The 12,241-nt window shown below is 44.4% G+C and overlaps 1 protein-coding gene across 1 annotated transcript in view; it reads left to right on the top strand.

The window, feature by feature from the left end:
- Positions 1-235: 235 nt before the first annotated feature.
- Positions 236-12,241, top strand: part of cwc27 (CWC27 spliceosome associated cyclophilin) — an 84,924-nt gene continuing 72,918 nt past the window's right edge. Inside the window, exons 1-10 of the mRNA XM_063212422.1 lie at positions 236-437; positions 579-675; positions 868-980; positions 1,700-1,843; positions 4,239-4,337; positions 4,753-4,853; positions 5,511-5,580; positions 5,824-5,903; positions 7,011-7,044; positions 7,853-8,016. Coding sequence (XP_063068492.1) covers positions 396-437; positions 579-675; positions 868-980; positions 1,700-1,843; positions 4,239-4,337; positions 4,753-4,853; positions 5,511-5,580; positions 5,824-5,903; positions 7,011-7,044; positions 7,853-8,016 — 944 coding nt within the window. The 5' untranslated portion in view covers positions 236-395. The remainder of the gene's footprint in view (positions 438-578; positions 676-867; positions 981-1,699; positions 1,844-4,238; positions 4,338-4,752; positions 4,854-5,510; positions 5,581-5,823; positions 5,904-7,010; positions 7,045-7,852; positions 8,017-12,241) is intronic.

Raw genomic sequence — 12,241 nt, 5'->3', positions numbered from 1 at the left:
TTACCCCTATTCATTCCCAATGGAGGCCGGAAGCCGATAGGAACCAGGACGTCCTTAAATGCTAACATGAAAGACTACAATCTACTACATGCTTCCGCTTCCGCTGAAGAACTCTATTGGCCTGTAGGACTAGTGTCTGCGGGTGTTCATTGTTGTCGTTACAATGACTTTTATTTTGAAACAAGTTTAAGTGGCGGCTACATTGAAAATTCTTGCTAGTGTCGCTGACTTCACGCAACTCTGTCGCCACTGTTATGTTGATGTGAACGAAACAAATGAAAACATTGGACATTGGTATCGTTTTTTGCGCCTAACGCAGAGTTAGACTCAATCGAGTTATTAGGTCATTCTGCACATATCTATAATTTTACTATATGTGAACGGAATTACGAAAAATGAGTAACATTTACATCCAGGAGCCACCAACAAATGGCAAGGTAGAGTAGCCTACTCGTGTTTTGCACGTTTTACCTGAAAACATTCATGCATTGACTGTTGGTTGCATGTTTTCTGTCCTGTTTGGCATTCCGGGTGATGCACACATGTCTAGTTTCAACTGTTTGTGATCTCATGTGAAGGTACTGATCAAGACATCTGCTGGTGACATCGATGTGGAGTTGTGGTCCAAAGAAGCGCCCAAAGCATGTCGCAACTTCGTTCAACTTTGTATGGAAGGTACGCTGGTGATTTTCACATTGTGTATTGATTAGAGATCCATCATATTGTATTCATTCAGCTTGGATAACAGCTTACTGAATCACCTGGGAATCATCAGGGAACTGAAATCCACATGTGTTGAATTCCTCTTGGTGTGTGTGTGTGTGTGTGTGTGTGTGTGTGTGTGTGTGTGTGTGTGTGTGTTGTCAGGTTACTATGATGGCACCATATTCCACCGGGTTGTCCCTGAGTTTATTGTCCAGGGAGGGGACCCCACAGGCACAGGATCTGGGGGAGAGTCCATATATGGCAGACCATTTAAAGTAAGTATCGCATGAATCGACTCCAATTGCATGTCTAACTTAAACTTAGATTAAACTAAAAATCTTCATAAGGCCTACTAGTAATAGTCCATAAACAGTTTTGATTTCGAGACTAATAAAGGTAAGGTTTCCCTTGAAAACAAAACAGTTTGTCGTAACTTGATTGTTTGAGTTAGTATTCAAACATATACAAGGGCTATTTTAAACAGAAAGGATATCATGTGCATGAATGGGGCAGCAAGAGACAAATGCTGCCCAAATGCCTCACAAACCGCTGTTTGTAGTGTCTATTCCTGTCTAGTAGCTATAACTAATGCATTCACCTGTTGTGTATTGAAGTGTCTCAGTTTATTGCAGTCTAGCAGCTAGTGCATTCACCTGCGTGTACTGTATAACTCAAATGGAATGAACTCTGATTCAGCAGTGCACATGTCAAGGGCATAGGCATCCAATGCCTAATGGTTAGTTAGTTATTCTTGGTTGCATGTCTGAATCTCATGCCATCCATGGCTGAAGCGGCTGTGAGAAGGGTACCTAGCCCCACACTGCTCCAGGGGCTGTAACCAATACCCTGTATCTAAATAACTGTAAGTGGCTTTGGATGCCGATGCCGGCTACAATTAGAGTAATAACTTCATAACTTCATGTTATTTCTCTCTCTCTCTCTCTCTCTCTCTCTCTCTCTCTCTCTCTCTCTCTCTCTCTCTCTCTCTCTCTAGGATGAGTTTCACTCCAGGCTGCGCTTCAACCGGAGGGGTCTGGTTGCCATGGCCAACGCGGGTCGGCATGACAACGGCAGCCAGTTCTTCTTCACGCTGGGCAGAGCAGACGAGCTCAACAACAAGCACACCATATTTGGAAAGGTACAGGGTTCAACAACAAGCACACCATATTTGGAAAGGTACAGGTTTCATTCCATTGTCCTGCTCCCATCCTTGACCTGTGCTTGTGGTCTCGCACTTCTCTGATGCCCCGCCTACATGGAGAAAACACTAACGTTTCACAATAAACAATGTGAATTGGGCTTTTGCGAGATACTGAATTAAACTTCTGTCGTCAATGACATCTAGCAACGTCATTACGGGAGTTAGGAGGACAATGGGAAAAAAACACTGTGTCCTCATGAACTAACTAGACTGCCTGTGCAGTCGCCTTCGACTGCTTAAGGTATATCCCCGAAACGCGACGCTTCCAGTCCCCCATCATTCCTACCACTCCCGTCCACCATTTCGTAAACGTATATGATACATACAGACGTGACATGACGTGCATAGGCTTAAAACCAAACGACTATTGTGAAAATGAAGCAAAAAATGGGGCAAATGGTAATACTGTTTTAATGGTTCAGTGGATATACCACATTAGGTACAGTGTAATAACCAGTGTAACAATATTTAATACAATGTAATTTTTTACTTAGTCCTACATCATGTGTTTGTGCGTAAGTGGTATTACATGGTATTGCATATTGTTACACTGATATTACACTATATTACATGGTATTGCATACTGTTACACTCGTTATTACACTGTACCTGATATTGCATATTGTTACACTGGTATTACACTAGTATTACATGGGTTGTTACATTGGTTATTACACTGTACCTAATATGGTAGATTCACTGAAATGGTGAACCATTAAAATAAGGTGTTACCGGGCAAATCAATCCACCCAGTCAGAAGTTATGGGCCAAATGAAAATTCCGCCATTTTGAAAGTGTTGTCTTCCCAACTCGAATCAGTTTATGAACCTACCCTAGAGCATTCACACACCAAATCTGGGACAAATCCATCCACCCGGTCATTAGTTATGGGCCAAAGAATAATTCGGCCATCTTGAATTCAGCCATCTTGAAAGTGTTGACCTCCAAACTCGAATCAGTTCATGAACCTACCCTAGAGCATTCACACACCAAATCTGGGACAAATCCATCCACCCGGTCAGAAGTTATGGACCAAACAAAAATTCGGCCATCTTGAATTCAGCCATCTTGAAAGTGTTGACCTCCCAACTCGAAGCAGTTCATGAACCTACCCTAGAGCATTCACACACCAAATCTGGGACAAATCCATCCACCCGGTCAGAAGTTATGGACCAAACAAAAATTCGGCCATCTTGAATTCAGCCATCTTGAAAGTGTTGACCTCCAAACTCGAATCAGTTCATGAACCTGCCCTAGAGCATTCACCCAAAAAATCTGGGACAAATCCAAACATCCGTTCAAAAGTTATCGCGTTAACACGAAAGACCTTACGCGGCGGCGGCGGACGCGGACGCCGACGCCGACGCTCCGCGTTTCGGGGATATAATAATATACCCCTTCCTAGTACACACTCAATGTTGCTGTTTAATGGTTGGATAAATGAATGACACACATTCTTAGAACCCAAACTGAACCGCTGAACAGGGTCAGATGAACAAAACGTGAAGCTTGTGGACAGTGTGCAGATTTTTTTGAACACTTGAATGATAACGTTACCATGCGTATATTTAACAGAGGTGTGCAAAAGCTCTCTTTTAAACTTTAAGTATGGAAAAATATCATAACATACTGTATTACAATAATGTGATATACATGTTATCACATCACCTGTTTATTGTCATGTGATGTTATCATATAATATGTGGTGACAGCATCATTGAAACCCAAGTGACAGCAAAGTGTGAAATAAGCCAACATCACACAGCCTTGTGTTCTCTCTAACGCTATGTTTACATGGTGACGATCACAGAAGTGTTAAAAGTGGCATATGGTTTTCAATTTCCGATGCATTTCATACCAGGACGATTGTGAGTGAAATCGACAAAATATTTTTTCGGAAATGTCTTTCGTTTACACGGCAACTGCACCGTCGATCGGGAAAATCTGATGAAGTGTTGTGTAAACTTTAATGAAACATAAAGGTGTATGGGAAGTAAATATTATGTTTCATTTTTTTTGCCTTTTAGATAGAGACTCAACCCAGGTCGTCTTCAAAACTCCCCACTCTGGAAAGAGTCTTAATATTTTTGCGTTATCAGACCCCAATTGCGCGGTTGCCGTGACATTTGCGATAAAATATCTTGTCGTTTTCACTTGCAATCGTACTCATATAATCGGCCTCTAAACATCTGGTGTGTGTGTGTGTGTGTGTGTGTGTGTGTGTGTGTGTGTGTGTGTGTGTGTGTGTGTGTGTGTGTGTGTGTGTGTGTGTGTGTGTGTGTGTGTGTGTGCGTGCGTGCGTGCGTGCGTGCGTGCGTGTGCTGTGATGCAGATTGCTGGCGACACCATCTACAACATGCTGCGGCTGGCGGAGGTGGAGTGTGATGCAGACGAGAGGCCTCTGAACCCCCACAAGGTCCGCGCCACAGAGGTAAGATCTGAACCCCCACAAGGTCCGCGCTACAGAGGTAAGATCTGAACCCCCACAAGGTCCGCGCCACAGAGGTAAGATCTGAACCCCCACAAGGTCCGCGCCACAGAGGTAAGATCTGAACCCCCTCAAGGTCCGCGCCCCAGAGGTAAGATGGCTCCCCTCACGTGGGACACGATTAGGGAAATCTGACACATTATATAGAGGTATATTGCTTTGAATAATGTAAAGATGGCGACATTGAAGGTGGGGTTTTTTTTTAGCTCACCTGTTGGAAGTGGTGATGATGAACTGCTCAGGATTAATTGATTTGTTATTTTAATGCAAGTTTAATTTTGTATGTCAGTCCATTTTGTATGTCAACAGGTCTATTTTTCTGGTAAAAAATAAATTTAAAAAATTTACCAATCCACAGGTGCTACACTCCCCTTTCGATGACATCATTCCACGAGAGGTTAAGAAGAATCGAAAGGACAAGAAGGAGGAAGGAAAGAAGTCACAGTCCAAAGCTACCAAGTAGGAGCTGCTTACGCACTTCATGTTTTATGTACTCCTCTCATCAGAACTGTTACAGAAATGTGCACCAAATGTCATAGCACCATTGCTATTTGTGTTATTACTTTTTTTATTTTTGGCATTACCGTTCATTTAGACAAAGTTTTTGGTGGGAGCCCGCACACCTCGAATGTTTCTTTTTTAGCAGGTGCAGCTTTTCAACGTACTCCAGTCTTCATTTAACTCAAGGAAGAGCGCGACACTGCTTCTTCACAATTCACCACTTTTTTCTTTTTCTTTTTGTGCTGACGTTTCGGCACTAGGCCTTCATCAGGCATCATGATGAAGGCCTAGTGCCGAAACGTCAGCACAAAAATAAAAATAAAAAAGTGGTGAATTGTGAAGAAGCAGTGTCGCGCTCTTCCTTGAGTTAAATGATTACCGTTCATTTACACATGTATTATTGCAATGCAGTTGATCCAGTTTACTGTATGTCTCCTTGTCATGTTTTATGCACTCATCTCATCTGAACTGTTACAGAAATCTGCATCACATTTCGTACCACTACTGCTAATTCTGTCATTGCTTTTTCTGTTATTTAGTTGTGGCATTACTGTTTATACACGTGTTATTGCAATGCAGTTGATCCAGTTTACTGTGTGTCTCGTCTCCTCTCAGGAACTTCAGCTTGCTGTCTTTTGGAGAGGAGGCTGAGGAGGAGGAGGAAATAGTCAAGCAAGCAAGTCAGGTAATGTGTCTGTGCGTGTGTGTGTGTGTGTGCCTGTGTGTGCGTGCCTGTGCGTGCCTGTGCGTGCCTGTGTGTGCATGTGCCTGTTTGTACATGTGCCTGTGTGTGTGTGTGTGTGTGTGTGTGTATGCACGTGTGTGCGCGGGCATGTGTGTGTGTGTGTGTAACAGTAAATAAATGAGATCTATTCTCTGTTTAGTTTAGTTTTATACTAAGTGGTGTGTATTTCTCTCCTCCCGGCAGACGATGAAGGGGAAGAGCAAGAGCAGCCATGACCTGCTGAAGGACGACCCCCTACTCAGCACCGTGCCAGTTGTTGACAAGTGAGTTCAGCCTAGGGCTGGGCGATATGGAAAAAAAACAATATCATGATATGGATTACTTTATATCACGATAACGATATATATCACGATATAGCACAATTACATACGTTTTCAGTTATTCTCTTTATTTGCTCTTTATTTTTTCATGTCGCAAAACAACCTTTCTTTAAAATGGATCTTTTTATTTTTATTTGTACAGTTACATTAACTTATAGTGGGTGTTGTGACAACATGAAATGTAATTAATTCAATTTTATAAAATTGATAAAATTACTATCATGATATAAATGATATAGGAGAAAGGTCACGATATACACTTTTATATCACGATAACGATATATATCGTCATATCTCCCAGCCCTAGTTCAGCCATGCCCAGTTCACCTCACATAGAACTAGTATGGCCATGCCCAGTTCACCTAACATAGAACCAGTTCAGCCATGTTCAATTCACCTCACATAGAACCAGTTCAACCATGTTCATTTCAGCTCACATAGAACTAGGATGGCCATGCCCAGTTCACCTCACATAGAACCAGTATGGCCATGATCAGTTCACCTCACGCCATCTAAAGCAAATTTGTTGATCTTGGTCTCAAGAGAGATGAACAGACCAAGGATATGGATCACTGGAACCATGTCGTGTGGTCTGATGGCCTTTTTTGTTTAAACTCATTGTAATAATAGAAAAATCCAAATTCAACTCATTGGACATCATCTCCATCAGTGTATTTGTTTCCAGAATAACAGAAACGGTAAAGAATGGTCATTCTCACTGAGAAATCAAGATAAATGTCTAATTTTAGGAGGGGGGCTAATAATATTGTCCTCAACTGTATCCAGTTCAAATCACATAGAAGCATTAGTCCAGTTCACCTCAGATATTAGGCTACCAGTTGGGTCATGTCCAGTTTTTACATTTTACTGTTTGGCGTTCCCCACAGAATACTTGTAAGTCCCGGCGTGTTGGGGAATATACATACTTTATCTGACTCGTGTCGCTATATTTGACCTGCGTGTTATGAACTGCAATTTGTTCAGTTTTACTTCTAGAATGTTTGCTGTTTTTGCTGTTAACTATGTTCCTTCTTTGTTCTGCCTGTTCAGAAAAAAGGACAAAGATGAGGAAGGAGAGTCTGAGGTGAGTGCATGTGTTGCAAATAAGACTACAAACATCTTTTTGTGACTTGCATTGACTGATATAATCAAGACTGAATGCATAGTGTCCTACCCTCATATGTAAACCTTTGCTAGTCTGTTCCTCCCTTAATATTGGTGTCAGATTCACACATGCAGTTCTGGGGTGCTACCTTGCTACTAAACAGGCACAGCAAGTATGATTGAAATCTGTGTCGGTCGGGTCCCAAAGTGTCTGATTTCACGTGAAATGACCCAGTAAACACAATGGGGTCCTTCCCATTATCTTAACTCCCATCCTCCCTTGCCGTTGTGGCCTCGTGATGACGTCGTAAGATGTGACTGATGACAGAAGTTTAATTAAATATCTTGCAAAAGCGCAATTCAAAGGACATTTACTCATTTGCAATCAGGATATTGAATGGGGAAAAGTCCCCCAAAAGCCATTGTGGCTAAGCTGACACTGGGGAACCTTAATTGTTTTCTCCACAGAGGTGAGGCGTCAGCAAAACGCGAGGCCACAAGCTCCGGTCGAGAATGGGAGTTAGGATGATGCAGTATTGTTCTTTGTAAAACGGTGAAAGATAACTATTCAGTACAAAATCAATAATTAAACTTAAAATGAAGTAAAGCGCCAGCCTCTCTACTCTCTTCTATATACTATATACTCTCTATATATTCTTTATTATGTTGACTGTGATGTGTGTTTGTCTTGTGTGTCCTTGTACGTCCTTATACCACCACCAAAGCAAATTTTCCATTTTATTTCTAAGTCTAAGTCTACGTCTAAGTCTAAGTTCTCCTCACCTCAGGACTCGGATCTGGAGGAGGCGGGGGAGGGGGAGGCAGGCGGCCGAGGGGACAGTGCGGAGACGGCGGCCATGAGGGAGAGGATCGCCAACAAGCTGAAGAAGGACAAGAAGGAGGAGCCGTCGCACGGGGCCCAGGAGGACACGGAGAAGAAGGCCAGCCGCAGGTAGGAAGCTCCTCTCATCCGCACTTTTGCAGTGTGTAGTGCAGGGGTCCCCAACCTTTCTGGGGCAGAGGGCTACTAAGGGTTAGCCTGGCGACGCCATCCATGTACTCCACCCAAAGAATTTGGCTCCGCACATCGTCTGGCAAAAGCCTCAAGCTCGGTTCTCTCAGTGTTTAGCCAATTAGCGAACAGTTGAGAGTGGTGACGTAGAACTCACCCGCGAGCTCCATTACTGATTGGTTAAGGTAACTATATTCACACTTTCGTTTTGTTATTTGTATGCTTTTGCGACGCTATAACGTAACAGGCATGCTAATAAGGCACAATATGGGTTTTAATTTGAGTTTGGAACTTCAATTAATTTAAATGATAGAGTAAGATCAGACCATCTCCCATCGTCCACGGAGACGGATTCCTCAGGGCTTTTGCCAGACTGATTGACGGAGTCAACAGTCGGATATTCGCCCAGACTAACTAAGGGCTACCCGAGGGCTACTTTTGTTCAAAATCCTCTACTGATGTCTTGACATCATTCCCAAATCACACTAGAATTAATGATAATTTGCTCTTAAATTATCGAGGAAATTTAAGGAAATATTCTTTATAGGCATTAACTGTGACTAAAATCTTGTAGTTGTGACTGTTTATGAATGTCCTTGGTGGGCCCCTGGAGAAGCTCCTGGAGGGCTGCCTGGCGCCCGTGGGCACCACGTTGGTGACGCCTGGTGTAGTGACTACACAGCAGTGTTTCAGTTGGTCGATCAGAAGCCGTTTTCCTTGTGCTAATTCCGTTCCATTATTGAACTCTCAAAACGAGTTGAATGTCTCCAGTAACATTCCTCTACTACTGTATCTATCACACCAGAATCAATACCAACTCGTGGCATGACATGAAAATACAATTTGTTGACACATTTATCCAAAGCAACTCCCCAAAGAGAATATAAACAGCACCATACATATGCCTGGGTACATAGAATCGTTCATAACACGTTGGATACCTTTTAGATGAGGAGGGCCTTTAGAGGAGTGGAGCTAAGGCCCATCAATTAATTAGTAATTGGCAATTAATGTACATAAATCAATATGCTTCTTAGATGATACACTAAAACCCTTATGTATGCTACTACTAAAATGTCATCGACCTAAGACCGATTCAGGTTTGCAAGATTCAGTATGCCATCACTTACGCAACTTAGCCAGCAGGGGTCAGTCTCGCACTTCCTGGTGAAGTGACTGGGGAAAAACAGACCAGGCAGGCAGCAGTAGAGAAGAAGGAACCTCCTCACCCCCTCACCTCCTCACCCCCTCACCCCCTCCCCATCACACAGCTCTGTAATTGGCACTTAGCAGATGAAGGTCAATGGCCGTGCAGAGAGGCCCGGGAACCGGGAACCGGGAACCGGGAACCTGGAACCTGGCCAGACACAGTCTCCTCTTGCTGTCTCTGACTACGTCTGTCTGTCTGTCTGTCTGTCTGTCTGTCTCTCTCTCTCTCTCTCTGTCTCTCTCTCTCTCTGTCTGTCTCTCTCTCTCTCTCTCTCTCTCTCTCTCTCTGTCTCTCTCTGTCTGTCTGTCTGTCTGTCTCTCTCTCTCCATCTCTCTCTCTCTCTCTGTCTCCCTCTCTCTCTGTCTGTCCCCCTCTCCCTCTCCGCCTGTGTCCTCTAAGTTCACTTTATTATTCTCCTGATGCTATTTTGGTGTGTCTACTTCATTAGCGTTGCCCGTGTGTATTCACTGGCGTCCGCTACAAGCGGTGCAGGAGCCCATTCAATCAGCCTTGTTCAATCAGTGTGTCTGCCTCTCTCGAGCTCTCTCCCCCTGCCTTGCCCTTTCTATAAGTTGACTTTATTGCCACAATAACCCTTAGTCTTAACTTAATTCATGATGTGAGCTGAGGGCGTTTGTTTTTAAGGGTAGCTGCCATGCTCTGCACTGAGGGGCAGACTCTGGTCTTCACCGGACAGTGACATCACTGAAGGGGAACTGTTTGTCTGTGCTGCAGGGGTGGCGGTGGCTGAAAAGCACTTAAGTGTATCCTCCTATCCTCCTTAAAGTGATACTGTCCCATTTTTGGAAATAAACTTATGTTACACCTGCCCTTGAGTTAAATGATAGGCTCCAGCTGGCGGCTAACTGGTCTCATAGGACTCAATGTCAACTGCTAGCTTGGAGGTAAAATGTGCACTGCCATATCCAGAGAACGATTGAAAGTACAGGATAATGGTAAAACTCTGTTATTTAACTCGAGGGGAGGTGTAAAATAAGCTTATTTCCAAAATTGGGGCAGTATCACTAAGTGTATCCTCCTGAGCAATTATTTTAAGAACTGAGGCCAATTGAGAAGTGCTGAGGCGTGCCCACTGCACTCTGCCCTGCTGCCCTGCTGCCTGATGCTGAGCTGTGCTCAATGCCCGCCGCTGAGGTGTGCCCACACCAGAGAGAGTAGAGAGAGAGAGGTTCCATTGGCCCATTGTTTCCGGGTTCTACTATTGCAAGGGGGGGGGGGGGATCCCCCTTTAGGCAGACCTAGTCCGACCTAAGGACTGTTCTATGCAATGCTAGGAGTATTATGACACGCCCCTTTAGGCAGACGGAACCTGGTCATGTTAAGTGCCCATAGCAACCTATTACAATGGCATATCTCACTTAAAGAATCTCTGCCCACACTGCCCACAGTGTACTGTCCGCTCACTGCTGAGGCGTGCCCACTACCAACTGCCTGCTGCTGAGGTGCGCCCACTCCACTGTCCACTACCGAGGAGAAGCCACTGCCTTCTGCCTGCTGCTGAGGTGCGCCCACTCCACTGTCCACTACCGAGGAGGGGCCACTGCCTTCTGCATGATTCTGAGACATGCCCACAGTGCCCATAGTGCCCATAGTGTCTGCTGGTCCCCCCGCTGCCCGCTGTTGAGGCGTATCCATATTGCCCACTCCCCATGCCCACAGTCGACAGCTCTGCCGTGGGGGTGCTGTGGTAGTGGAGTGATCCCTCCAGAACTGTGTGCGCGTGTGTGTGCGCGTGTGTGTGTGCGTGTGTGTGTGCGTGTGTGTGTGTGTCTGTGTGTGTGCGCGTGTGTGTGTGCGTGTGTGTGTGCGTGTGTGTGTGTGTCTGTGTGTGTGTGTGGATACGTGTATGTACATGCACCTCCCTGAACCTTGTAGTCAGCATGACTAGGTTTTGCAAGGTGATAGAAGAATGCTGGTACTCTAAAGACACGCTATGTTTGCATGCATGCTACACACACACACAGACACGCACACACACACACACACACTAGGGATGGCACAAACCGCACCGAAAACCGAAACCGTACAATTCACACTCAAACCGAACCGAACTGCGCAATCCATCGCAAACCGCAATTCATGTACTGCCCAGAAAAATATGTAAAACAGAGATTCTAGGAGTATCTTATCCAGTCTCTCTGATTAAAACATTAGCGTATAACACCAAATTAGAGGATGACACAATTAAAATCACACCATTTTCACATTATAAGCCTATACAAACCATATGTAGGATATTTAGTGATAAGTCCGATTCTATTAGCCAGTGCACCATTTATCATGAACTAAAAAAAAGAACCGTAGAGAACCGAAAAACCGTGACCTTGACACCGTGATATGAACCAAACCGTGAATTTTGTGAACCGTACCACCCCTAACACACACACACACACACACACACACACACACACACACACACACACACACACACACACACACACACACACACACACACACACACACACACACACACACACACACACACACGTGACTAATCCTGAGTGACAAAAGCTTTCTCACCAAATACCAACGTCTTGTGTTGTATGTTATTGTTGGATTCTGTTACCACCAAACATTTGATGTTGATCGATTTTAAATCATTACGTCACGTTTAAGCCAAATAAGGCACTGCAGTGAAGTCGCAAAGTTGTGCTTTAGGAGTTTGAGATGTCAGTGAAGTCAGTTGTGCTTTAGGAGTTCGAGATGTCAGTGAAGTCAGTTGTGCTTTTAGGAGTTGGAGATGTATGTTTTTTTTTCCCTAGTGCGGACGGGAATGGGAACGGGGGCAGCGTGTGCCCAGGGGTGTCGTTCAGGGGGGTAAAGTGTGACTGAGTCACCAGGGCCCTATGTACAGTATATAGGGGGCCCACACACAGTCCCAGTCCCAAGACATATGGCTGGTGGGGGGTCCCTTAGAACTGATTTGACTTGGGG

This window comes from Engraulis encrasicolus, chromosome 12, assembly GCF_034702125.1.
Source record: "Engraulis encrasicolus isolate BLACKSEA-1 chromosome 12, IST_EnEncr_1.0, whole genome shotgun sequence".
Lineage (NCBI taxonomy): Eukaryota > Metazoa > Chordata > Actinopteri > Clupeiformes > Engraulidae > Engraulis > Engraulis encrasicolus.
This window is presented reverse-complemented; position numbering and strand designations above follow the sequence as displayed.